Source organism: Penicillium nucicola (assembly GCF_028828085.1).
Source record: "Penicillium nucicola strain IBT 29836 chromosome Unknown utg000005l, whole genome shotgun sequence".
NCBI classification, from domain to species: Eukaryota; Fungi; Ascomycota; class Eurotiomycetes; order Eurotiales; family Aspergillaceae; genus Penicillium; species Penicillium nucicola.
Window position 1 is genome coordinate 1,647,601 of NW_026643129.1, and position 26,174 is coordinate 1,673,774.

General features: G+C 50.9%; 8 protein-coding genes across 8 annotated transcripts; 4 read left to right on the top strand and 4 right to left on the bottom strand.

The window, feature by feature from the left end:
* Positions 1 to 2: 2 nt before the first annotated feature.
* Positions 3 to 9,600, top strand: N7511_005691 (membrane morphogenesis protein VPS13; the record flags this gene model as incomplete). The annotated part of the gene is made up of 3 exons (XM_057128068.1): positions 3 to 9,027; positions 9,084 to 9,500; positions 9,560 to 9,600. The coding sequence occupies 3 exons, from the start codon at positions 3 to 5 to the stop codon at positions 9,598 to 9,600; spliced, it is 9,483 nt and encodes a 3,160-aa protein (XP_056984585.1).
* Positions 9,601 to 10,031: 431 nt separating this feature from the next.
* Positions 10,032 to 11,087, top strand: N7511_005692 (glutathione S-transferase; the record flags this gene model as incomplete). The annotated part of the gene is made up of 4 exons (XM_057128069.1): positions 10,032 to 10,086; positions 10,140 to 10,216; positions 10,336 to 10,752; positions 10,857 to 11,087. 4 exons carry the CDS (start codon positions 10,032 to 10,034, stop codon positions 11,085 to 11,087), a joined length of 780 nt encoding a protein of 259 aa, XP_056984586.1.
* Positions 11,088 to 11,382: 295 nt separating this feature from the next.
* N7511_005693 (uncharacterized protein) lies at positions 11,383 to 12,987 on the bottom strand (the record flags this gene model as incomplete). The annotated part of the gene is made up of 1 exon (XM_057128070.1): positions 11,383 to 12,987. One exon carries the CDS (start codon positions 12,985 to 12,987, stop codon positions 11,383 to 11,385), a length of 1,605 nt encoding a protein of 534 aa, XP_056984587.1.
* A 198-nt stretch (positions 12,988 to 13,185) lies between these two features.
* On the bottom strand, positions 13,186 to 16,636 carry N7511_005694 (involucrin repeat protein; the record flags this gene model as incomplete). Its single annotated transcript, XM_057128071.1, has 3 exons — positions 13,186 to 13,293; positions 13,346 to 16,390; positions 16,475 to 16,636. The coding sequence occupies 3 exons, from the start codon at positions 16,634 to 16,636 to the stop codon at positions 13,186 to 13,188; spliced, it is 3,315 nt and encodes a 1,104-aa protein (XP_056984588.1).
* An 815-nt stretch (positions 16,637 to 17,451) lies between these two features.
* N7511_005695 (putative cell surface receptor/MFS transporter (FLVCR)) lies at positions 17,452 to 19,169 on the top strand (the record flags this gene model as incomplete). Its single annotated transcript, XM_057128072.1, has 4 exons — positions 17,452 to 17,559; positions 17,640 to 17,752; positions 17,813 to 18,161; positions 18,246 to 19,169. The coding sequence occupies 4 exons, from the start codon at positions 17,452 to 17,454 to the stop codon at positions 19,167 to 19,169; spliced, it is 1,494 nt and encodes a 497-aa protein (XP_056984589.1).
* A 1,748-nt stretch (positions 19,170 to 20,917) lies between these two features.
* On the bottom strand, positions 20,918 to 21,702 carry N7511_005696 (cytochrome b-c1 complex subunit 6 family protein; the record flags this gene model as incomplete). Its single annotated transcript, XM_057128073.1, has 3 exons — positions 20,918 to 20,982; positions 21,084 to 21,206; positions 21,414 to 21,702. The coding sequence occupies 3 exons, from the start codon at positions 21,700 to 21,702 to the stop codon at positions 20,918 to 20,920; spliced, it is 477 nt and encodes a 158-aa protein (XP_056984590.1).
* Positions 21,703 to 22,168: 466 nt separating this feature from the next.
* Positions 22,169 to 22,969, bottom strand: N7511_005697 (GRAM domain-containing protein; the record flags this gene model as incomplete). The annotated part of the gene is made up of 3 exons (XM_057128074.1): positions 22,169 to 22,681; positions 22,731 to 22,902; positions 22,959 to 22,969. 3 exons carry the CDS (start codon positions 22,967 to 22,969, stop codon positions 22,169 to 22,171), a joined length of 696 nt encoding a protein of 231 aa, XP_056984591.1.
* Positions 22,970 to 23,775: 806 nt separating this feature from the next.
* Positions 23,776 to 26,145, top strand: N7511_005698 (putative glycerol-3-phosphate acyltransferase Sct1; the record flags this gene model as incomplete). The annotated part of the gene is made up of 4 exons (XM_057128075.1): positions 23,776 to 23,949; positions 24,005 to 24,599; positions 24,650 to 24,918; positions 24,967 to 26,145. 4 exons carry the CDS (start codon positions 23,776 to 23,778, stop codon positions 26,143 to 26,145), a joined length of 2,217 nt encoding a protein of 738 aa, XP_056984592.1.
* Between the last annotated feature and the right edge of the window lie 29 nt (positions 26,146 to 26,174).

Sequence of the window (26,174 nt, forward strand, 5' to 3'; positions counted from 1 at the left end):
CCATGTTGGAAGGAGTGGTCGCTAACTTGCTCAACCGTTTCCTGGGAATATACGTGAAGAACTTCGACGCGAAACAACTCAACATTGGTATTTGGTCGGGCGACGTCAAACTACGGAATCTCGAGCTGCGCCGCGAAGCGCTCGACCAGCTTCATCTCCCTCTAAACGTCGTTGAAGGTCACCTCGGCGAGCTCACATTATCGATCCCGTGGTCGAATCTACGAGGAAAGCCGGTCAAGGTCGAGATCGAAGATGTCTATTTGCTTGCAGCACCAAGAGAAGATGCGGACTATAACTCGGAGGAGGAAGAACGGAGAGCGAATGTCCTCAAGATGGAGCGAATAGAGAGTGCTGAACTTCTGCGCGAGCGAAATTCGGAAGGCATGAGCCAGGAAGAGCAGCGCAGAAACCAGAGCTTCACACAAAGCATGATTACAGCTGTGGTGGACAACCTGCAGATTTCCATCAAGAATGTGCATTTCCGCTACGAGGACTCGATCGCTTCACCGGGACACCCCTTCGCCGTCGGCATGACCCTGAAAGAGCTAAGTGCTGTCAGTACTGACGGAGATTGGAACCCGACTTTTATCCAATCAGACTCCGATGTCACCCATAAATTGGCTGTTCTCGGAGCGCTATCCGTATATTGGAATACAGATGCCACACTTCTCGGGACCGGACGTGGCTCTGATATCGGCGCAGAAGCTCAGGGCATCGGCCGCGAAGAGTTGATGGAGAAACTCAGAACTGCTATAGACGCGGACGAAGGAAATCAGTTCATGCTTCGTCCTGTAAGTGGTCGTGCGGGTCTTGAAATGGACAAATCCGGCAAACATGATCGTCCTGCCATCAAAGCGCGCCTGCTCTTCGATGAACTTGGTTTCGTCCTGGATGACCACCAATACCGCGATGCGCTGATGCTGGTTGATCTCTTCCATTACTTTATTCGCCATCAAGAGTACAAGAAGATCCAACCCAAAGTCTCACCCAAGGAAAATCCCCGTGCGTGGATGAGATTTGCCGGAGAAGCTGTGCTCAGCAAGATCCACGAGCGCAACAGACGTTGGACCTGGGACTACATCAAGGAGCGCAGAGATGATCGTATTGCGTACATTGCCTTATTCAAGAAGAAAAAGAAGGAAGAACCATTCACACCGGACGAAACCAAGGAAATACAGAGACTCGAGACGAAACTTAGCTACGAGGATATCCGTTTCTGGCGATCGCTTGCACGTAACCAATTACGAAAAGAGAACGTCGGCGTCAAGAAACCCGCAGAGCAACAATCATGGTCCGAATGGATCTGGGGTGCCAAGAAGGAGCAATCCGAGGAGCCTGATATGACCGATGAACAACGACAGGAGTTATACAACGCCATCGACTGGGATGAAAAGAAAGCCATAACCGAGAGCGTTGACATTCCCCGTGAATGGGTCAAACTTCAGGTCAATTGGAGCCTGAGGGCTGGCAGCTTTACCCTGAAAAAAGACCCCCATGGCGCGGCCAACGAAGTCATGAAGCTAGTATTCGACAATTTCCGAGCCAAAGCTCTTCAACGTCATGATTCTTACCTCCTTGACATAGACCTTGGAGGATTGAAGATGTATGATGGTACCACCCCAGGAACTCTCTATCCCCAGATTGTCAAGGTCAAAGACTCTCTTCCTGAACCAAAATCCCAGCAGGTAAGTGAAGATGATGATGACCTTGCCTCACAGGCAAGTGCGGATGACCTCGAAGATGAGGACAGTCTGTTCCATCTACAACTTGAGAAGAATCCACTCGACAGCGATGCAGATTCCGCGGTCAAGGTCAAACTCAAGAGTATTGAAGTCATTTACAATCCCAGATTCCTTGTTGGAATCGTCAATTTCTTCGAACCACCTGAACGACACATGGAGTCTATCGGTGCTCTATTAGACACTGCAGGAGCTACCGTGGAAGGATTGCGACAGCAAACTCGGGCAGGTTTGGAGTTTGCTCTTGAAGAGCACAAGAAGGTTGACGCACAATTCGACATTCGTGCACCCCTGATCATCGTCCCGGAAAGTATTACACAACCAAGCTCCCTTTGCTTGATTATCGACGCAGGTCACGCTAGTGTCAACAGCGAATTGGTCGATCGTCAGGCCATGCGAGACCTTCAATCCAAGCAAAAGCGGCAATACGAAGAGGAAGACTACAAGAAACTCGAACATCTTCTATATGATCGATTCTTAATCAAATTGGACTCCACACAAGTCCTCATCGGACCTGGTGTTGATGCAACCAAAGCACAACTCAACACCAATGTCGACACCAGAAACTTCCATATCATTGACCGCATCAATGTGGATTTCGCTTTGGAGATGTGTATCGTGCCGAAGGTGACCCAGCTCACCCGCACGCGTATTTCTGGTCATCTACCGGAACTACATGCATCTATGTCAGACACCAAATACAAGGGTCTGATGAAATTGATCGATATTGCGATCCCGCAATTCGATACAGGTAACACTTCTTCTGATACAAAGACAGGAGTCGTGGCCAAAGAAGATGCAGCCACACGAGCTAGATCAGCATCCTTCCATTCCTCGGCTCTTCGGGATCTTCCGATTGTCGATGATGACGACGAAGAAGCTGAAAAGGCGATTGAACAGTCTAAGAAGACTGTGGATAGTCCCACCAACATTCACCGCCGAGACTTCGAGTTCAAGTTTACTGTTGGCCGTCTACGTGGTTCGCTATCTCGCTCTGACCCTCATGATCCCCAAAAGGATCATTTGTTGGTTGAATTGGTTGCCGAAGGGTTTGAGCTCGATTTCTACATGCGCCCCTATGACATGGTTGCGGAAGTGGTTTTGAAATCGTTGAGCGTGGATGATTACATCGAAGAGAATCCTGTTCCTGAATTCAAAAGGATTATCTCGTCGAAGGGCTTTGATGCTGATGAAGATAAGGATCTTTTCCAGCTGAAGATGGTCCGGGTAAAGCCCGAATCTCCTGAGTTTGAATCAACGTATGAAGGGGTTGCTATGAACCTTGACATATCGGTTTCAACTATCAACCTTGTTGTGACGAGAAAAACCCTTCTCACGCTACTGGACTTCATTCTTCTTACATTTACGAATCCCCAACAACCGACCAGCCAAAATCCCGACGCAGATAAGGCTATTGAGGGAACGCCCGCAGTGGAAGAAAATCCTCAGCCGGCTGGGAAACTTCGCATTAGGGCCAACCTGAAGAGTATTGCACTCATCCTCAACAATGACGGAGTTCGCTTGGCAACTTTGAGTCTTAACACAGCCGACGTTGGGATCTTCCTCGTGGGTGCTTCTATGCTCATTCAGTCTCGAATCGGCAGTCTGACCCTGGTGGATGATGTCAACCTTGGGGCTGAAGAGGATTCTGATATTCGACGCCTCATGACAATTGAAGGAGATGACTTTGCCGACTTCAAATATGAGACCTTTGATCCTGAAAGCGATAGCTACCCTGGCTATGACTCCGAGGTTTATCTGCGGTCTGGTTCAATCAAGATCAACTTCTTGGAGGAACCTTACCGGAAGATCATCAACTTCCTCGTCAAATTTGGCAAAATGCAAGCCATTTTCAACGCTGCTCGTCAAGCTGCCGCCAATCAAGCCAACTCATTGCAAGAGAATGCGTCCCGAATGAGACTTGATGTTGTTGTCAAGACCCCGATCGTTGTCTTCCCGCGCGTGATGATAGATGATCGCCCTCGAGATACGATCACTGCTCATCTTGGTGAGATCTATGTTAAGAATGAATTCGTCCCCATGGACGAAGGAAACGACAGCCCTGCTGTCAATGTGATCTCTACCGGTGTTCGAAATATCCGCCTTACCTCTAAATTCCATTTCGAGGATGGCACGGCGGAAGAGCTTGAGATGATACAAAAGGTCAATCTCGAGTTTAGCATTTGCTACCTGGAGCATCAAGCGAACAATCCTCGTCCGGATATGGAAATCGAGGGTTCTTTGTCCCCAATTAATCTTCGAATTTCCCAGAGCCAGCTTAAGTTCTTGCTGGAATTGTCCAAGACGATACCGAGTGCCTTTGCTACCGATGCCGAGCAGCAAGAGCTTGAGGCTATGGAGTCTCTGCCCTCTTCAGTGACAGAGCCCACCAGGGAGGCTACTTCAAAAGCCGTCCAGGCACAGCAGGGTCCACAGGGAGCACCTGCCGAGGATACTGAGAACAAAGAGACTTGGGTCCGACTAGACATGATCTTCAAGGTCGACAGTGTTGGATTGGAGCTTATTCTCGCAAATGATAACCAGCCCGTCGGCCGCATTGAGGACTCCAGTCTATCCAAGTTCTCCCTCAATGACACTAGAGTCAAGCTCCGTATGTTGACAGATGGTTCATTGGAGTCGGAACTTCTTATCCACTCGTTCTCTATCCGCGATAGCCGCAAGCAAGATTCCAACAAGTTTAGAAACATCATGTCTTTGATCAACAATGATGTTCAGCAGCAATTCATGGCGAGCGTTTCCATGTCTGGAGGACCAGAGAAGCATCTCATCGCCATGTTGACAATTGATAGCCCCCGCATCATATTCGCATTGGATTACCTGTCAGCCTTGCAGTCATTCAGCCAATCTGCATTTGCCTCTGAAGAGGCAGAGGTCGTGGAAGAAGAAAACGAGACACCCGAGGAGTCAGAAACTGAATCCGTTACTGCTGCCAGCTCTGATAACGCTGTCACCGAGGCTCCTTCTGGCGATGGTGCAGGAGGATCAATGACTGTTTCGTTCCGCATGAACCTTGTCGATGCCCAAGTGATCATGGTTGCAAATCCCACCATTCCCCACTCTGAGGCCATTGTTCTTGGTACGAAGGAGGTACTCATCTCCCATCAAAATGTCTCAACTCTACAGATCCAGAAGGTAGGCATGTTCTTGTGCCGCATGGATAAGTTTGAGACGTCTCGTCTCCGCATTCTGGATGACTTTACGCTTGAAATGTCCATTGATAGCAGAGCACAAGAAAAGGGATGTGCCTTGACATCTATCGAGGTACATCTTGAGCCTTTGGTTCTTCGCTTGTCCTTGCGTGATATCTTGATGGCAACCCAAATTGTCAACAAGGCCTCCGAAATGAGGGCTCAGAATACCCAGCAGATCGAAGGCGGAGAAGCCAAGAAGATCCCCGATGCCAAGAGCACTAGAGCGCGCTCTGCTAGCAAGGCATCCATGACCGTTGCCAATAGGACTCGGCGCCTGAGCCAGGCTGGCAGACAACCCGATGAAGCAACCACGCCGCAGAGCTCGGTTGTCCTCAGGCGTGAGGAGCTGTCTGCTAAGATTGACGGTGTTCGAGTCATTCTAATTGGTGATCTCCACGATCTACCATTGCTCGACTGGAGCGTGAAGAAATTCAACGTTGATGTACGTGACTGGTCGTCCACATTGAGCGCTGATACCAACTTCGAGATGTTCCTCAATGTGTACAACTTCTCGAAGTCGGCTTGGGGGCCCTTGATCGAGCCTTGGCAACTTGGATTCCATATGGCCAAGGAGGTCAACCCGGATGTCTTCTCAATCGATGCGTATTCTCACAAGACTATGGAGCTCACAGTGACATCTGCCACCATTGCGCTTGCATCTAAATCCCTTCAATTCCTTTCTACAATCGAGGATGTGCTGTCCAAGCCCAGAGGTGCCGATGCTCCATACAGAATCCGCAATTACACTGGATTTGATCTTCGTGTTTGGGCTGATGTTAATGTTGGGGAGGATGGACCGGCGGCGAAGTTAACCGACGGAGAAGAATCGCCATGGCGATTCGAAGACTCCACTGCTATCCGTGAGACCTTGACACCAGAAGGCCACGGTGGAGTGGTAGGCGTCAAGCTCGAGGGAAGTGGATTTGATAGTATCAGCCGCATTCCTGTCGTTCGTGAAGGCGAGACAGTGTACGCCCTTAAGCCGAAGCAGGACAACGTCCTTCACCGCTTGCTCGTGGAAGTGAAACTCGGAGAAGACAACGTGAAGTATATCACCTTCCGTTCGCCGCTTCTTATCGAGAACAACACACAGATCCCTGTCGAACTGGGTGTTTTCAGCCCCGGAGAAGGCCACTTGTTGAAGATCGAGAAAATTCTACCCGGCGATGCTCGACCGGCGCCTGTTGGATCAGCCTACCTTCATTCCGTTGTCATTCGACCTGACCAAGGGTTCGGTTATGATTGGTCAAACGAACAACTATTCTGGAAGGAGCTTATTCGTCGGCCCACACGGACTATTAAGTGTGTCAGCGAGAGTGGACAGCAAGCTCCGCCCTTCTACTTCCAAGTCAATGCTACCTATGACAGCAAGGACTCGCTTACCGCAGTTTATCCGTACATGAGAATCCGGATCTTTGCCCCTGTGGAGATCCAGAATCTTCTGCCGTACGACTTCAAGTATCGCATCTATGACAAGAATACTAAGAAGGACTGGACGAACTTCTTGAGGAAGGGTGGAGTGAGCCCAGTCCACGTTGTTGAATTGTCTCATCTTCTCTTGCTTAGCATTGATCTGGAGGATACGGTCTTCCGCCAGAGCGAATTCGCCATTGTCAATGGCAATGCCCAAGACTACCGCAGGGAGCATACCTTGTCTCTCAAGGATGAACGAGGTCTTCAGCTGAAATTGCAGCTTCACTACTTCAACGTTCCCAACAGCGGCGGTGCTTTCAAGGTTTCTGTGTACAGTCCATACCTTGTTCTCAACAGAACCGGTCTTCCCATGGATATCCAAAGCAAAGCATTCCTTCAGTCGGCGAGAAATGCCGCGGGCCAAGGACTCAGAGTCGACCCCAGAGAGGGCGGTCGTGCGTTGCCATACATGTACTCCTATGCCAACGAGGATCAACGAAACCGATCAATCATGAAGGTTGGCGATTCCGCGTGGAGCAAGCCACAGAGTTTCGAGGCTATCGGTAGTACCTTTGAGGTTGTCTTCCCTGACCGTCAAGAAAGATCCGAATTCCATTCCGGTGTCTCTGTTGTCGAAGGAGAGGGCAAGTACAAAATGACCAAGGTTGTTACACTCGCCCCGCGATACGTTCTAAAGAGCAAGCTTAACGAGGATCTCTTGGTACGGGAGCCGGGTTCTTCCAACGTTCTCCAGATCCAGAGTGGGGATCTCGTTCCACTTCACTTCCTCCGCCGAGTCCCAGAGAAGCAGCTTTGCCTTTGTTTCCCAGGCGTGAACAATCAATGGTCCTCGCCATTCAATATTGCAGACGTTGGCACCGTTCACGTCAAATTGGCTAAGGCTAATCAGCGACAGAAGCTGATCAAGGTTGATATTATCATGGAAGGAGCAACTCTCTTCTTGCACTTCAGTTTCGAGACTCGCAACTGGCCGTTCTCGATGCGCAATGAAAGTGACACCGAATTCATTTTCTACCAAGCCAATCCCAATGTGGAAGATGATGAAGATGACCAGACTAGCGGTTGGAGACCCATCCGTTATCGCATTCCACCACGCAGTATCATGCCATACGCCTGGGATTACCCGGCGACGAAGAACAAGTCCCTTGTTTTGACTTGCCAGGGCAAGGAACGGCACATCAAGCTTGCCGAGATTGGTAATTTGATCCCAATGCGAATCCCACCATCACAGCCTGGTGGGTACCAGAAGATCATCGATATCACCATTGCTGCCGATGGTCCCACTCAAACTCTTGTGCTGTCCAACTTTAAGGCATCAAAAAGTATGTACAAGCAACAGAGAGGCCAGTCCTCACAGACAGGTACCGGCAACGGATTTGAGATCAAGGAAATGAACTCGGATGTCAATTTCAAGGCCCAGCTTCGTCTTGGTGGAATTGGTATCTCTTTAATCAATCAGAACCTGAAAGAGCTACTCTATCTCACTTTCCGCGAAATTGAGATCAAATTCAGAGAATCGAGGCTGTACCAGACTCTCAACACTACAATCAAGTGGATCCAAGTCGATAACCAGCTCTACGGTGGTATCTTCCCCATCTTGCTTTACCCCAGTGTTGTTCCAAAAACCGGCAAGGAGATGGAGGCACACCCGATCTTCCACGCAATGGTGACCCGGGTCAAGGACGATTCCTATGGTGTGCTCTATATCAAGTATGCCACGCTTCTCCTGCAGCAAATGACTCTCGAACTGGATGAAGACTTTGTCTTTGCCATGCTTGACTTTGTCAAGATCCCCGGCGCTTCATGGACTGAAGAGCAAGAGGGCAAACTTTGCGTCGAAGACCTCAATATCCCTGAGCCTCAGCAAACAGACGCCGGCCAAGATGTGTACTTCGAACTTCTACACCTCCAGCCGATGCAAATGGACATTTCGTTCATGCGTACCGAGCGTGTCAACGTGGAGGATGCTATGCAGCCTTCTAACCCATTGATGTTCTTCGTTAATGCCATGACAATGTCGATGGGTAATGTCAACGATGCCCCCATCCGACTCAATGCCCTGATGCTTGAGAATGCCCGTGTTTCCTTACCCAGACTGGTCGGCAATATCCGCGCGCACTACACTCAGGAATTCCTCCGCCAGGTTCACATCATTCTCGGCTCAGCTGATTTCCTTGGTAACCCTGTCGGGTTGTTCAACAACGTCAGTTCCGGCGTTGCTGCGATCTTCTACGAGCCATACCAGGGCCTGGTCATGACGGACCGACCCCAAGAACTTGGTATTGGTATCGCCAAGGGTGCTACGAGCTTCGTCAAGAAATCCGTCTTCGGTTTCTCTGACAGTATGGCCAAGCTCACTGGAAGTATGTCCAAGGGTCTCGCAGCTGCCACCCTCGATAAGGAGTTCCAGACCCAACGGCGGATGTCCAAGGTCCGCAATCGTCCAAAGCACGCACTGTATGGAATCACGGCCGGTGGCAATGCCTTTGCAACCAGCTTGGCCAGTGGTATCGGCGGTTTGGCGCGTCATCCTTTGCAGGGCGCCGAGAAAGAAGGCATTCAAGGATTCTTCAAGGGCGTTGGAAAGGGAGTTCTTGGACTGGCTACCAAGCCTGCAATTGGCGCCTTCGACCTTGCCTCTAGTAAGTCAGCCCACATTCTTCCTTTGATGTTCACAGCTAATCTGTTTTCTCCGCAGACCTTGCTGAAGGTGTTCGCAACACGACAACTGTCTTCGACGCCGAGGGTCTTGATCGCGTTCGACTGACCCGTTTCATCGGCACCGACGGTATTGTCCGTCCGTACTCTCAGCGTGAGGCCCTCGGTCAATTCTGGCTGAAGACAACCGACGATGGCAAGTACTTTGACGCGGACTACATTGCCCACCTGGAACTTCCTGGTCGGGACATGCTAGTGCTGTTGACGTACGCGAGCATCATGCTTGTTCGCACCAAGAAGCTTACCACCGAGTGGGACATTCCCCTTACGGATATCCAGACCATTTCCAAGGAGCGCACGGGAATGAGCATTACTCTCAAGGGTGGTGCGAATGGACCTTTCATCCCTGTGCAAGATGAAAGTTCACGTAACTGGCTGTATCGGCAGATTGCTGTTGGTAAGTACTCTACGCTAGATACTCCATGCATGGCCCACGCTAACTGACCTTCCTTTTAGCGGTCAATGCTTTCAACGAGAAGTATAATTCCCGGGGATAGAGAATGGGAGATATTCCCATGAGTTTCTTAATGATATCATGAGACGACATGCTTTCATTTTTCATTTTTCATTTCATTTCTTTCGTTTTTGTCTTCTTTTGAGCGGGACTATCCCATATCAGCCTTGCCCTTGATTTAATCCCGCTCTCTTCATGTACATAACTTACTTAATGGTTCTGTTTCTCTCTCCAGTCAATTGCGTAGAAATCGACCCTTGATTTGTCATGCAAATAAACTCCTGTCAGTCGGCAAGTGGGACCGAATACGAAACAGGCAAGTCTGGAACTATATCCCGCTCGTAGCCGTAACTCTATCTTCTCTTCTCTTCTCTTCTTCTCTTCTTCTCTTCTTTTCTTCTTTTCTTCTTTTCTTTATTTCTTCTCTCCCTTCTTCGCTTCTTTCCAGCCCTCAGACTCCCAGCAACCCTCATCATGGACTCCCAATCCCCCGACTATCACCTCATCGGCCTCTATACCCGATACTCCAGTAAGTCCACCGAAGACCAACACGATGAGTCACCACTAACCACAACACCACAGGCTGGACAGCCCGAGTGGAAGCCGTCCTGGAATACTTCCAAATCCCACACACACACCAATTCATCAAACTCTCCGAAGTAAATCCTCCATCCAACCCATCCTAACCAGCAGCAATGCAACCCAACCCGAGAAAAAGAGAGCAAGAAAGAAAGAACAAAAAAGAAAACAACATCTAACCTCCCAACCACCAAACCAGACCAAAACCCACTCCCCAACCGGCCTCGTCCCAGTCCTCCACGTCAAATCCCTCAACGCAACAATAACAGACAGCCTCTCCATCAGCGAATTCCTCGCCGAATCCCACCCAGACCTCCCCCTCTGGCCTAAAGACCGCAAACTGCGCGCCCTCGCCCGCTCCGCAGCATCGCAGATGCATTCCGGCTTCTCCGTGCTGCGCAATGACTTCAGCACGAACTTCCTCGCACGGTATACGGGCAACGTGCCCATTTCCGCCGAGGCCATGTCGGAGATTAAGCGCATGTTTGGGATTTGGGATGCTGCCCGGAGTGCTACAAAGGAGAGACTCGGGGAGCTGGGGGAGGCGGGGAAGGATGATGGGTTCTTGTTTGGTGGGTTTAGTATTGCGGATGCCTTTTTCTGGCCGATTCTTTGGGTATGTTTGCCTTCCTTTCCTACCTTTTCTTTTGCCTGTTTCTGTCCGCTTTCGTTATTGGGGGTGTTGATGGCTTGCTGGATTGATGCTGATGATTGTGGTAGCGGTTCCGCTCTTATGGTGTGCCTTTGGATGCTGCTGGTCCTGGTGCTCTGGCTTGGATGGAGAAAATGTGGAATGATCCTGTTTTCAGGGCTTTAGGGGATCGGTACTATGGACAGGCCAAGGATCCCCAGTCGCAGATTGCGCACTATGATGATATTTTCTCTGGCAGGGAGGATATTCAGTATAGCGTTTTCCCGCAAGATTGGACTTTTTCGGTTTCTGGGAATTGACAGGGCTTTCATGATAATTTGACACTTGAGAGTCTATAGTTTGATGTATCAGGAGTCTACATACAAGCTCCGCGGGAGAAAAATAATGCATTAAGTACATCTAGTGTGGATAAGAAAGAAGTTTATTGTACCGCCGTTGGTGGGATGTATGTATATCGAGGTCGAATCATAGGGATGGTGATTAATAAAGATAAACAAGCATCAAAACGTGCACCTAGCACAGTCAATGCACATAGTCAAGAGAATGTATCACAGTAGAAACTCGTCGTATAGGATAGCAAACCCCAACCACAGATTATACCACAGCGGGGTTCACCAGAGTAGGGAACATGACGCCATACAAAGAAGAGATCCAAGACCGCAGGCCCTGGAACCCAATCCGTTTATCTCCCACGAGTAGTTCTGGTTCATTGTGAGATTCGACAGGCGATACCTGGCTGTGGGCAGTGGTATATGTATCCCGGGAGCTGATCACATCAAGAGATTGGTCCGCTTCCTCGTTATCAGGGCCACCCAAACAGCAGCTCAGACATGGTTGACTTTGAACCCAAGACAAGGCGTTTGAACATACGGAAGTGGCAGTGTTTGGCTCATCGCCTCCGCCGCCACGGACAGCTATCGTGAGGACAGATTGGAGGTTTGAGGGGTTTGATGGCTGATGGTCTCCAGTTGTCCTGACCCCTAAGACAGAGCTTTCCACTGGTACTGCAGATGTGGCACTTCTGGGTGATCCGTCGAGACCATATAGACTAGGCGGCAAACGAAGAAAAGCCGAGGGCCTAGGCTGCCCCGGTCGACGGATCGTAACAGGGGGTGGGTTCGAAGGAAGATAATCGCCAGGAGGTAGCCGTTGGCTTCTATGGGAAGAACGCGGCTGAATAAATCTGTTTGAGCGACGAGAGGTTTGCTTCACATATGCAGCTTCAACATCAGCCTCGCGACCTTGATAGACAGCCGGAGGACTGGCAACAGGGAGAAAGCGCTCATGGAACGGATGTTCATTCAATTGCCGTGCTATATTCATTCCATGGCCACTCTGTCGATACGGAAACCGACCTTGCACGAGTGTTCCGTCTTCGGCTCTTCCAATCCCAGTACCAGAAAGTTGGCTCGCACGCGATGCTGAAGGCGATAAACCGAAAAATCGCCTCAAGCTATCACTGTACGAAGTGGAGCGTTCGTCACAATAACCAGCATGTCGGCCCAAGTGTGGGGTGTTGTCTCGGGCCATATACCGCGCAGCGTAACACATTGCCTCGGGGGTACCGAACGAGGGAAGACCTGGGGGTGTAGGCGATCTTTCGGGTGGAGGGTATCGAGGTTGAACAGGCGCCACCGCAAGCCCCATATTGGCAGGCCATCGTAGTCTGTGACAGTCATTGTAACCATTTGCTCCGAGCGAAACAGCCTTGCGATGTGACTGGTGAGAAATCGAGACTCGCTTTGGGCTAGATCCATTCAACGAGGGCTTCAATCGGCGTGAAGCCTGCATATACTGATCTGAGAACACTTTTGATCGGTGTCCCGCTCTCTTTGCTATCCTCGTTCGTATTCTTTGCTTTGTTGGGTCTTTCAAGGGTGAGGGGCCATCTTGCGAACCAACAGGAACGAACATGGCCATGTTTACGGCTAAACCTTGTTCATGGACGGGGTTTTCGTGAACGAGGGAGGCGTAGAAACGAGTGCGGGATTCATCTGGGGTGTTGACTCTGATGGCGTTGTATATGGATCTGTCATCGCTCTGCATAGATCCGGATGAGTCGAGGCTATCGTATGATGGTGAGAGGGAATCGGAATGCCGAGGTCGATTTCCGCGCCGAAGATTCTGTGATGCTGAGAAAAACTGCGAGTTTCGGCCACTGGATTGGTAGACTGCTCCACGACGTTGGATCGCACTCATTTTGAGGACCCAAGAGCGAGTCCCAGTGCATGAAGACAGTCGCAATACAAATCTGAGAGAGTAAAAGGGGAAGCAGGTACAAAAGTCATCGTGATTTCCTATCCTTCGTCGTGCTTGCCAAATGCCAATATCATACAAAACAATCGATATATACACTTCTTTTCAAACGCTCAAATCCCGAGATCCAGAATGTCATGATCATAACGGAGTACCGCCGGAGCTGGGCATCTTGCCAGTCACCTGCGCATGTTCCTTTCTTAGGGCTCGCAGCAATCCTTCGATTCTACGACGCTCTTCTTGTTCGGCCTGGGGATAGTTAGTCAAACTGAGACACTGGAAATGTTGAGAAGAAACTCACCCTCAAGATCTTCATATTCTCGTTACGCGTGTCACGCATCATCTTCTTGAATTCATTCTTAAGAACCATTGTCGATGTCGTCTCGTAAGTGCCCTCTCGGCCCACCGACGTGGGACTGCTCAAGTTCATCCAGCTAATACGTTCCTCTGCCAGCTGTGTTTCCAGCTGTTCGCAACGGTCCCGGAGACTATCAATGAAGCTTTCAAAGCGCTCACGTTCCTTTTCGAACTCAATGCTGGCCTTGGTCATGGCTTCATAGTCATCAATGGTTTCGCGAAGCTCCCTCTCGAGAGTATCCGCCCGTTGCTGGAGATCCCCGCCTCCCCGCTGGCTCTTGAACAGAGCAAGTTCCTCGGTGAGCTCAATGTTCCGGGTGACCAGAGCATCATTTTCTTTCTGAACACTGGGGTTGGAAGCAACCTTGGCAGCACGCTCGGCCCGTGTACCATAGGCACCGTCCAGCTCTGCCTTGGCCATAGTGAGTTCGGTAGTAACCCGCACAATCTCACCTTCGAGCTCGGTCATCTCGTTCTGCAGGCGAGCTTTATTGGCCTCCGACTGCGCGCGCTGATCATCTGCCTCCTTAATGCGTGCATCGGATTGGTTACGGATTTGTTGGATGGCGGCTTCTAGCTGGGCGACCTCTTGCTCTGCACGCTCACGAGCTTCCAGTGCTTCACCGTCTTTGCTGGTGTCGTGTTGCAACGATTCAATGATATCTTGCAAACGCTTCACCTCGCTCTCGGCGCGGTCACGGTCATTTCTTGCCTCCTCGGCCTGAGCAGTGCTGTCGTGCTTCATTGATTCCATGACAACCTGCAGGCGGCTGACTTCACTTTCCGCATGGTCACGGGCGTTTCTGATATCTTCATGCTGGACGGCAGTATCGTTCTGCAGCGAGTCAATGATGTCCTCAAGACGCTTGACTTCACTTTCCGCTTGGTCACGAGACTCCCGGATCTCTCTGGTTTGAGCATCACTGTCGTTTTGCATCGATTCAATGACAACTTGCAGGCGGGTCACTTCGCTCTCAGCATAATCGTGGGCGGCTCTGGCTTCGGAGTGGGCGGCCGATTCAGTTTCCATAGATTCAATGACAGCTTGCAGGCGAGTCACTTCGCTCTCGGCATGATCGCGGGCGGCTCTGGCTTCGGAATGAGCAGCCGAATCGGTTTCCATCGATCCAACGACAGCTTGCAGGCGAGTCACTTCGCTCTCAGCATGATCGCGGGCGGTTCTGGCTTCAGAGTGGGCGGCCGAGTCGGTTTCCATAGACTCAATAACCTCCTGCAGACGCTTCACCTCGCTTTCCGCGTGGAGCAGCAATTCCTTCAACTCTTCGGTCTGGGCAGCATGCTCATGCTGCATCGTTTCGACGACGGCTCCCAGTCGCTCCACTTCTTCTTCGGCGCGGTCACGAGCATCGCTAGCCTCCTTGGACTTGGCACTGGTGTCATGCTGCAACGTTTCAACGAGGATGTTGAGGCGTTGGACTTCCCCTTCTGCGCGATCACGAGCATCACTGACTTCTAAGGCCCGGGTCTGTGTCTCTCTCTCCAGAGATTCAATGGCATCCTTTAGGCGCTTGGCCTCGGCCTCGGCGTGATCCTGCGCATCGCGAGCGTCACTGACTTCGTTAATTCTGGCATCTGACTCGAGATGCAATGAGCCAACAACGCTCTGTAGGCGCGCAACTTCGCCCTCTGCCTGGACAAGAGCCGCCTTGGCTTCTTCGTGGGAGGAGCCACTGTGACGCATTGCATCGAGCTGTTCGGTGACTGAAGCTAGCTCCTCGCGGTTGGCGTTGCTTTCGCGCTCGGAGACCTCGAGGTCTCTGCGCACATGGGTCAGTTGTTCAGTCAAGTCGCCGATATGGGCATCTCGCTCAGCATCTGACTTGGAGTTGAGCTCGCGCTGCTGTTGAATTTGGGTTGTCAGAATGCTTTTTTGTTCCAAGACCCCATCCACACGGCTCTCTAGACCATCAACACCAGTTTGGAGGTAAGAGAGTTGTTCCTCCAGTCCATCGCCGTGGTTAGCATCAGGAGGCGGAGGTAATGTCGGCGAACGTGTCAAACCAAACCGGTCAACAATAGTCTGCACTCGATTGTTGATCTCAGTGAGTTTGGTCTTCCAAGCGCTCTCGGCCTCTGGAGCTACCTCATTCACAACCGTGGGAGCTGGAACTTCGGTGCCCGTGTGTAAGACGATGTTGTTCATGCCGTTTTGGATATATGCCAGGTGTGCATCGACTGTTGCTGTGGGATTGACCGGCCCTCCATTCGTAGCTGGTTGGGGTGGAGGATCGATGAATTCACCAGGGTTAGACTGGATCATCATATCATGTATGCGCTCGCTGAGGTCCTCCAGTCGTCTCTCAGTAGCCTGCATGGCTTCGATGTTCCAGGCCGCAGCGGCACTTGTCTCGATTCTGCCGTGTACACCAAAGCTATCCAAATGTTCCGTCGTCCGGTAGAGACTGCGATCGTCGAAGTCGTGTGCGTCGTACATACTTTCTGGGCCAGCAGGAGCAGGGTTCTTGGGCCCCTTCTTCAGACCCTTGTGTGTCATCTGCAGCACACCCGCGGTATGCTCCAGCAAGCGTTGATCGATTTTTTGAGCTCTGGTCTCCAGCTTCCATAATTCCTGAGCTAGCTCTTCGCATTTCCGCTGGCTCGCCGCGAGCTCCGAGTCACTCTTGTCCAGCGCCTCTGAAGCACCGCTCCGTCCGAAAATGCTGCGGCTCCTGCGGTGTGTGGCTCCATTCGCACCGTATTCGCCGCTGCTCCGCGGACTAGGCGGGCTGTATAGTCGGCCGATCGATTGGGCAGCATCCCGGAGTTTCGTTTCCAGGGCCAATTTCCGCTTCGTGCCCTGGATGCGACTGGACAGCAGCGTCTTTTCTTTCTTCAATTCCTCCACCTCTTCCAAGGATAGCACTTCGTAGTCTACACTATCTCCGATGGCGGTCTCGGTCAACAAGTACATCGTCACGGGGTCGTTGGCGTTCAGGAGAGCCGAGCTGCGCGGGTGGGACGGGTTCAGCTGTACACCAAGCGAGAATCGTTAGCTGGAGCTGGTTCTGGGGATGACATTTCCATGGTCTGTCCTCGCCTTGCTTCTACCTACCGGGTTATACCGCGAGCGGTCATCATGCTGGGGATCCAGAGCATCCCGATACCCATCCACAAGCGACTTTCCCTGCACTGGCGCCGGGGCGTCGGAGGCTGTCATGGTGGATAAGTATCGAGGGTCTCCATAGGATGACTGACTGTCGCGGATACTGTTCATTGTGGACCAGTCGTTCAATGATCAAAATACTGTGGTTGTAGTTCGGTCGGGTGGATTCAGGGACAGGGGTCGCGCATCATGAGTTCCGGGCGCTGGAGTCTGGATTTCGCGTCTGCGGCTCTGTAGTCGTTCTGCAATATTTCTGCAATGGGTCTCGAAAGAAGAGAGGATTCAAATTAGGAGTAGAAGTGGAGCGAAGTTTTTAGTTTAGCGCAGTAAAAAGATGGCGGGGACTGAAGGAGAAGATCTGCATCCGCTGGAGTTCAGCCACGGGAATTTCTGGATGTATTGTCGAAAAGTGATGGGAGATAGACAGATTCATCATTCTAGTCAAGGTTTCTAGTCAGGGGAAAGTGTTCCTTTCTGTCGTATAGAAAACAGAGATCATCATAAGCCTCGTATTCGTATGAATGCGAACCACACCAGACCCATAAGTAACGTTAATAGTCTGAGGAAGACACTATCACTCTATACACTAGAAACTTTAGATGCAGCAATCTCCAAGCTTATCGGATTTGATACTTCGCTTAGAACCCGGGATTTCTGTTAATTTCCGTCCTTAGTCTACGCGTACATAGTCTGTTCCCAAAGCGCATCTCCGCACATGGAGTACTTGTCGGTACCCACGGTATGCAACGTCATAGTATGGAGACCCAGGTATCACCCGGGTACCACATCCCAGGTTACCTCGGATCAACTTATCAGAGTTGAAAGAAAAGGAAAAACCCCCGCTAGAGCCCAAATGCAACTCTTGGCTTTCTTTGTTTCATTTATTCCCTGGCGCGTGATGGCTTCTGCTTCAACTTCTCTCAGACATGGCTCCCACTGATGTCGAGGCCGTCGCTCCTGTGTTTAGGGTGTATAAGCGACGGTTCTGGGGCTTGGCCCAGTTGGTCTTGCTGAATATTGTTGTTAGTTGGGATGTATGTCCATATTCATGTCCAGTTTCCCATAATGTGATATCCACATCGATGGTGATCGCCACGGCTAACAGGGTTCATAGTGGTTGACGTTCTCTTCGATCTCGACGACGACGGCGGAATACTTCGGTGTATCTGAAAGTGCGATCAACTGGCTGAGTACGGCCTATCTCTTCGCATTCTGTGTGGTCAGCCCGTAAGTATCCCCGTGGATCTTACCCTCCAATCGATCGGATCGCATCTAATTGCGAGACAGTCTTGTCATCTGGATATTGAACAAAGGCGGCCCCAAACCAGCCATCGTCACGACAGCAGCCCTGCTGCTAGTTGGAAACTGGCTCAGATATGCCGGCACCAAAGCCAATGGCGGGATGTTCGGACTGGCCATGTTCGGTCAGATCCTCATCGGCTTCGCGCAACCGTTCTGTCTCTGCGCACCGACACGATATAGCGAACTCTGGTTCTCAGATCGGGGCCGAACAAGCGCAACAGCGGTCGCCAGTCTGGCAAACCCCCTCGGGGCCGCTATAGGCCAACTGGTTGGTTCGGAGTGGACCACCAAACCCTCCGATATACCGAATATGGTGTTATACATCTCCGTCATTGTAAGTGTGCCACGCACCAACAGCGAACCCGACCAGTACCAACCCAATGCAACCCAAGAGCTAACCACCACACCTCCACAATAGTCTAGCGTTGCAGCAATCCCATCCTTCTTCCTGCCCAGCAAACCCCCCACACCAGCCAGCGCCTCCAGTTCCAACATCACGGAGACCCCCATCTTGAAAGCAACCAAACAGCTAGTAAGCACGTGGGAATTCTGGCAAATTCTGCTCCCATTCTCCATCTATGTGGGCTTCTTCAACAGCATCAGCAGCCTCCTAAACCAAATCCTTAGCCCACACGGCTTCACCGAAACAGACGCCGGGATCGCCGGTGCAATCTTAATAGTCGTGGGCCTACTCACAGCCGCAGTCCTGTCCCCATTAACAGACCGCTTCAAGCACTATCTAGGCAGCATTCGCGTGCTGGTACCGATCATCGCGGCGACGTACATCGGGCTTATTTTTGCGCCGGGCAGTGGCGCGGGCATTGCGCCGACGTATGTTGTCTGTGCGTTACTTGGTGCGTCGTCGTTTGCGCTGTTGCCGATTGTGTTGGAGTTTTTGGCGGAGATTACTTATCCGCTGTCGCCGGAGATTGGGAGTACCATTTGCTGGACTGGGGGGCAGTTGTTGGGGGCTTGTTTTATTCTCATTCAGGATGCGTTGAAAATGGGGAATGGGGCGAGGGTTCCTGGGGATATGAGGAATGCGTTGATTTTTGCAGCTGTTGTTTCTGTTGCTGTTGCGCCTTTCCCTTTGACCATTGGCTTGTTTGGTCGGGTTGTTGAGAGGAAGAGGTGGATTGTTGATTCTGGTATTGAGTTGAGGGATGGGGGGGGGAGAGGTCGAAGGTTGATAAAGTTGACTCGGTTGAGTCTGGGGTTTCTGCTGACTCGAGTGGCTCGGGTGCTTCTGCGAGGGATCCCACGACTCTTTTACGCTGATGGGTTTGTAATGTCGGGTTTGGATTATAAGCGAGGTGTTCCGTCTCTTTTATTCGCTTTGTGATTTTATGTTCAGGTTGAACGTGTCTCTGTATGCCTAGTTGGCCCTGTGCGTATCTTGATGGTCTCTGGATTGGGGCCTATGGCCTATCCAAGGACTTGTGAGGTCTAAACGATGCTATTCAAGCAAGCGTATATGTTCAATATTAGCGAATGACACCTTTCACATTCTGTATGATCAACCTGGTATTCAAAGATCGCTAGCATCGCCCAAAAAGCTTTTTGGTCTATGAGATTTGATACGCTGCCAGACGACACCCGTGGGCAGTTGATATCAAGAAGGTTTTGTCTCATATATTAGTCCAACTTAGCTTGAGAATTTATCTTTGGAATAAATAAGCTATGTTTATGCACTGGTTTGTACCTCGTGGTGCAGCATATTGTTAGGCTCGTAGGTTTTTTGGCTTGCTTGCTCTAGAATGGTCCATAGGGCTGAGAAATAAATGAACTACAATCAATGATGTGAGCCCTTTTGGGCAAACAAAGAAGAAAGGCCAGAGAAAGGATGCGAGATTTCTTTGCTAGCAAACATAGCAGGATCATATAAATAAAACCTCCACGCCCTTCATCTTCTTCTGTTCTCTGCTAGTATATAAATATCAAACAACGCGGTATATTTATCCTCTTCCATACGATGTCTCTTCAATAATGATCGTTGCTGTGTTCAAGACTCACGAGCTTCCTAACCACGACAACTTCCATACTTTGCTGTTCTGCTGTTAGATGTGGACATCGGCGATTGTCTTATTGCTCAACCTTCTATGACTTCATCAAAATGAAGACATCCAGCACCGAAATAAGCGACAATGAATGAATTGTGGAAACAGACAAGCCATACCTCAAATGCTACCCGGTATGCGTCGGATTCCATGTCTACAAATATGAAAATTGACAGTTGACGTTTGAATAGGAGAGAGGGTGCTGTCCACGTCTTCTCCATTACTTCTGTATAGACCCCTTAACCTGCCGACTCTAGTATCTTCTCGTTTTCCACCAGTTCTGCCGTCAAGACGGTTTTTTACTCTACAAGATTGTACTCAGAGCACAAGAGAAGACCACTCAAGTCCGATCGCTCTTGACCAGCAAGTGTGTCTCGATATCAGGAAGAACAATAGCCGGTATACTTTGGGTTCCGAGGTTGGGCTCTCGATCAAGTGATGACTATCAGACGATGTTGCCATCAAGAGTATTCCTACTTTGTAGTAGCGAATCAGTACATTGGATCCCAGCGAGCAAAATGATGAGAAAAGCATCATGACGGGAATCACTATATCCCCGCGTCGCGTTAGAATTATACCACACTTAAAATCATGACGAGTGCCAATCAAGACAGATGAGATTCGTTTTAAAACAAGAGAGTAAGAAAAAACAAAAGCACAGTTCGAACAGGCGGAAAACCAGCTATCTGTACATGCAAGACAGAGAGAAAAGGGTAAATGATCTATTATTCGTTTCCTCTGGGCCCTTCCTCCCTGTCTTGAAAACACAATATCATATGCGCACACATACACGAGGAAAGTAGATGAAGGGGGAACACGTTCTTGATCAATCCTGCGTTCTCAATCCAAGGCAAGCCGCCAGGTTATCAAGATCTAAACCAAAATGCCGTGGCAGCCATCAGAAAAACGGGATTGGGTTTTTGGGTCGGCGTATCGAGAGATTTTCTCGTATCGATGGCGCGGAGAGCGAGGTGCGTGACCGGGTCGATGCGGGAAAGTTTCAGGCGCCGGTGTAAACGTCAGGGTGAGACGTTTACTTGAGCTCCCTCCAGAGCTTGGGGGCAGCACAGGCGGTGGCGCAGTGGGTGAGGTGGAAGACTTGAGATGGTGTTAGTCGCACAATCGGGATTCGATGGAGGACAAATTAAAATGTGTCCAATTCCATCGCTTGAGCAATAATGATCGCTGTTAGTACTTACACTCCTCAACACAGTCCTCCTTGGGACCCTTGTAGTCCGCATCCTCCTCCTGGCGGGTGACGCGCTCGACGCACTCGTCGAAGTGGTGCTTGTAGGGAGCGCACTGGGCGGAGTTGGCACACTCTGTAGACATGAGTCAGTTACTGGTTGATATAAACGTTGATGCTGTTTTGACGTGAAGGCAATGCCATTGGCTCTGTACGGTGCAGGCGCTGATCCTGACACATACGACGGATAGGCGCGACCAATTTCCAAGCACCCGCGATCGCAGGGCAATAGACATGGCCAATGCATCAACAAAGAACGATGAAAGAGCATAGAATTACTCACCCTCCTCGAGCTTGGGCTTGATGTCCTCAGGCTCCTCCTCTTCCTCTTCCTCTTCTTCCTCCTCTTCCTCAGCCTCAGGCTCGGCCTCCTCTTCCTCGGCGGCCTCAGAGGATTCCTCAGAAGACTCCTCAGCGGGGGTCTCCTCGGCGGACTCGGACTCGGTGTTCTCCTCGGTCTTGTCGGAGGACTCGTCCTGGGTGGTTTCGGGTTCCTGGGCGGGAGCCTCAGCCTGGGCCTCGGCGAAGCCTAGGGAGGAGACGACCTCAGAGAAAAAGTCGGAGAGACCCATTGTGATGAATTGAATGACGGTGACCGGGGGTCTTGGGTGTGGGGTGTGGGATTGAAGGAGTTGCGGAATTGAGGGAGGTTGTTGGTTTTGCCCAAGCTGCTTCTTTCGGACTGGAAAATCGGAAAGCCCCGGCCGCTGAGAGACACCAATTATGCCGCACGTGATTGGTCGATGGACGATCTTGACATTTTGACTACTTCACGTTGTTGAATTACATATATACCGACCCTGATGAATTCTTCAGTCTCAATTACGTGAATGGGTATCTTGTTACTTTCTGTAGGCACCCGTGAGGATTGGAAGGAGCAAATCAGTGTATCTCAATGCGTCGCACCGCTTGCGTGTCGCTAACCTAACTAAACGATCATATCGTACATGGACAAAACGGGTGATTCGGAAAATTTGAAAGATTTCATAGGTTCATAAAGTGAGATGATATCCAGTATCACGTCCCATCAGCAGGTAATCAGCTGGCTCGTCGTAACCGCGCCTCCAGTTCATCTGCCACACTTTGCGACTGAACTGCCTCATAGCATGGAGGCGGCTCCACAGGTTCCGTGCCTGCGTCCGATACTCGGCTGCTTGGGGGCTCTGTGGGTGGTTCGCTGGGGGTAGCGCTTGCCTGGCCGACATTGGGCGGTGCTTCGTATGCAGGCAACTCTTCCAGGTGAACCGCCGAGAGGTCCACGTTCTGCTGGCCACGGGTGCCTTCACTGCCATTTTCGACGGCCTGTTCCAGTCGTTCCCTGATGCGCTCAAAGTTGGTATGGAAATCAAATGCTCCCCCTTCCTTGAAAATGACTTTCAACTGCACAGCTGGCAGGGATGGTGAAATGCCGCCTCCTGACACGGGTTGTACCAGCGCTGTCCATACATTTGGACCGAAGAAGGGGGCTGATACATGTGAATCCTTGACGCTCAAAAGTGGTGATGAGAAGGACTGGAAGTCATTTGTTCTGCTTGCTGGGAGATAGACGACCTGGTCAAATATGAGAGAAGGTCACGATATATCCCTGGGAAGTCCCTACTCTTTGGTTGGTGAGATGAATGCAGCCCGCGCTGCTTTGGACCGACAGCTTCTCCGTGCCTTTGTATCCGGATGGCGGGGTCAAGGACACACTGGTGCGGGGAGGTGAGGAGTAAACTAAGCGTTCATTTGGAAGGCGGACGAAGCCTTCTTGGTCCTGAAGCATAACCCAACTAGAGAGTTAATTTAGTGAGGTCCTCTTTTTGGTTCATGGGGAAGGGAGTCATACTTGAGCGACATTGTGATGATTAACTGTTATGCCAAGAGCCTGAAGAGTTGAGGAGAGATCAGATCCAAGACAGAACAGGTGACCTCGGGGGATTCCAAGAAAATCACCAAATGTCCGTTGAAGTCGGGGCGGGAGGGGGAGCGGGGAGAGAAATGCAGAGAGGTGAACTGCCTTTTTTTTACCCATTGCTTTTGTAGATCCAAGGGTTTGTCTTCCCCACTGCATTGCATTAAGCTTATACAGAATGCATTTCGGCTTGGTCGATCCGCTACTGCATACGCTTGGATCGGGGAATATTCTCCCCAACAAAACTGGCATAGACGTTGGGGGGAAAATCTGGGGTTTACTTTGTAGATAATGTGTGTTATGAGGTAGTCCATGGTGATATTTGGAGGCTTTGAACCCCTCAGCTTGTGACGCCCAGACATATATGCCCCACGGTTCCGGTCTCAGGCCACTGAACCCGTCATTTAGCAACTGCTTCTTGCTTCAACTCATGCTGGAATTTCCCCCGTTGCAGGAAAGGTGAACGCCCAAGAATTGAAGGTCTTCAAAGAGCCTGTTCTAGAAGCGTCCGAGCCCGCGCTAAAAGCCAACTTCCGGTTTCGAAAATCTTCCTCCTCTCACTCCCCTTGATCTCGTGCTCACCATCGACGATATTCCGTACGGAAGCTGGGAGGAATAGAAGCTGTTCAGGTATGTCATCAGCTCTGGCGAGCCCTTCCGAGCTCATCCGAGGGGGTTACTCACATTGTTAGGCACTTCATGTCGACATCATAAGACTCCCACTCTTATCGCCGAACCGGGCCTCAACAATATGGGAGACAAAGGACCCTACATTCCACCCCTCATCGGGTGGATGTACGATCTGGTCCTATGGACTTTCTCCGTGCTGATCGACCTCTTCTTCCGCGAAGTGCACCCCCGGGGATCATGGAAGATCCCTCGACGTGGTCCCATCATTCTGGTGGCCGCGCCTCATGCCAACCAGGTAAGCCGCCAGCTTCCAAGGCTGAAACAAGATACTAACAAACGGGGTCGCGCAGTTTGTCGATTCTCTAGTTTTGATGCGCGTCATTCGCAGCGAGGCCCAACGTCGAATCTCATGGCTCATTGCCGACAAGTCCTTCCGGCGCAAGTTTATCGGATTCCTCGCACGAGGCATTGGTACACTCCCCGTGGCACGTGCCATGGACAACCTGAAACCCGGCACCGGCACCATTTACCTCCCCGATCCGATCAACGAGCCAACTTTGCTACGTGGCGTAGGAACGAACTTTGAAGGACCCGGCTTCGAGAAGGATGGCACGATCGCGTTACCCACAATCAACGGAACATCACACAGTACGGCTATTGCGGAGATCCATGGGCCCGAGGAATTGGTTCTGAAGAAGCCCTTCAAGCACAGGGATGCGTTAGGTCAGCTTACTGGGCGCAAGGATATTGGCAGTGATGGAAAGTTCGCTAGTGATGCGTCTGAGCAGGACCCGGAGTTCAACGGCACTAAGTTCAAGGTCGCCCCTCATGTCGATCAGACCGCAGTCTACCAGGCAGTCTTCAAACGACTTGGCGCGGGAGGCTGTGTTGGTATCTTTCCCGAAGGTGGAAGCCACGATCGCACTACACTGCTTCCCTTGAAAGGTAAGCTCAATGATTTATGCTTCGGTTGAATTCTCGCTAATAGTATATAGCTGGTGTGGCTTTGATGGCTCTTGGTACACTAGCGGAGAACCCGGACTGTGGCCTGAAGATCGTTCCCTGTGGTATGAACTATTTCCATGCTCACAAGTTCCGTTCCCGCGCTGTCATTGAGTTTGGCACTCCAATCGATGTCCCGCGGGAGTTGGTGGAACAGTTCAAGCAAGGTGAACGACGAGAGTCTGTTGGTGCTTTGCTAGACATTATCTACGGAAGCCTCGTCTCTGTTACTGTCACCAGTCCCGACTACGAAACTCTTATGGTAGGTTTCATTCGATTTTAGACGTGTATTTCGGCTCACACATTATAGGTTATTCAAGCGGCCCGCCGTCTGTACAACACTAAGGGCAAAAAGCTCCCCCTTCCCATGGTTGTGGAACTGAACCGACGCCTTGTGAAAGGATACGCTCACTTTAAGGATGACCCCAGAATCGTTGATCTGCGCAAGTCTATTGTTGGTTACAACAAACAGCTTCGCATTCTCGGAATCCGCGATCATCAAGTTGCATACGCCAAGTTCTCTATCCTCCAGGTGGTAGCCACGTTGCTATACCGTTTGGGTAAATTGGCTCTTTTGGCCATTGGAACACTGCCTGGTTTCCTCTTGTTTACCCCCGTTTTTATTGCAACCAAATATCTTTCTGCGAAAAAGTCCAAGGAAGCCCTGGCTGCTTCTACTGTGAAACTTCAAGGCCGAGATGTCATGGCCACATGGAAACTTCTGATCGCCCTTGCATTTGCTCCCGCTCTGTATGCTTTCTACACTGCGGCCTTTACTTATTGGACCTACTGGAACCGAGTCCAAGGATTGGTTCCCGATTGGGTGCCACTCTGGTCTGTAGTGATGATCGGCATGGTTCTTTTCCCCACCATCACCTTTGCGGCTCTTCGCATTGGTGAGGTGGGTATGGATATCATCAAGTCTCTCCGGCCGCTTGTTCTGTCCCTGAACCCATCGTCTGCCAACACTCTGGTGAGACTTCGTGAAAGACGCGCTGCCCTCGCGCAACAAGTGACCGACGCGATCAACACCATGGGTCCTGAGTTGTTCCCCGACTTCGATGCCTCTCGGATTGTCACGGATCCATTCCGGGCCGACGAATCGGAATCCAAGGAGCACGGACTGCCGGAGATCAGAAGAACTAGTGTTTCGGAAGTGGGCGAGAGGATGCCTACATCGGAACCCTTACCTCGCAATGAGTCGTTCCACAACTTGGCCAACATTGGATTCTTCTCAACACGGCCTCCTAGCCGTGACCATAGCCGCAGCAGCTCTGCCAGCGGCCGACCTGGATCTCGCCATGGGCTGAAGCCGCTGAGTCCTCTTACCCAAAAGGACCCGCTTGAGGATGTCAGTTCGCGCATCCGAGATGCTATGAGGGAGCGTGGCGAGCGCCGCCGTCGCCGCAGCGAAGATGGTAGCTGGGATATGGCTAGCTCGGGTCCTGGCACACCTTCTAGTACCGATGAGTACCGTAAGGACCTTTAAACTGTCATTATAACCGTTGCTTTCTCATT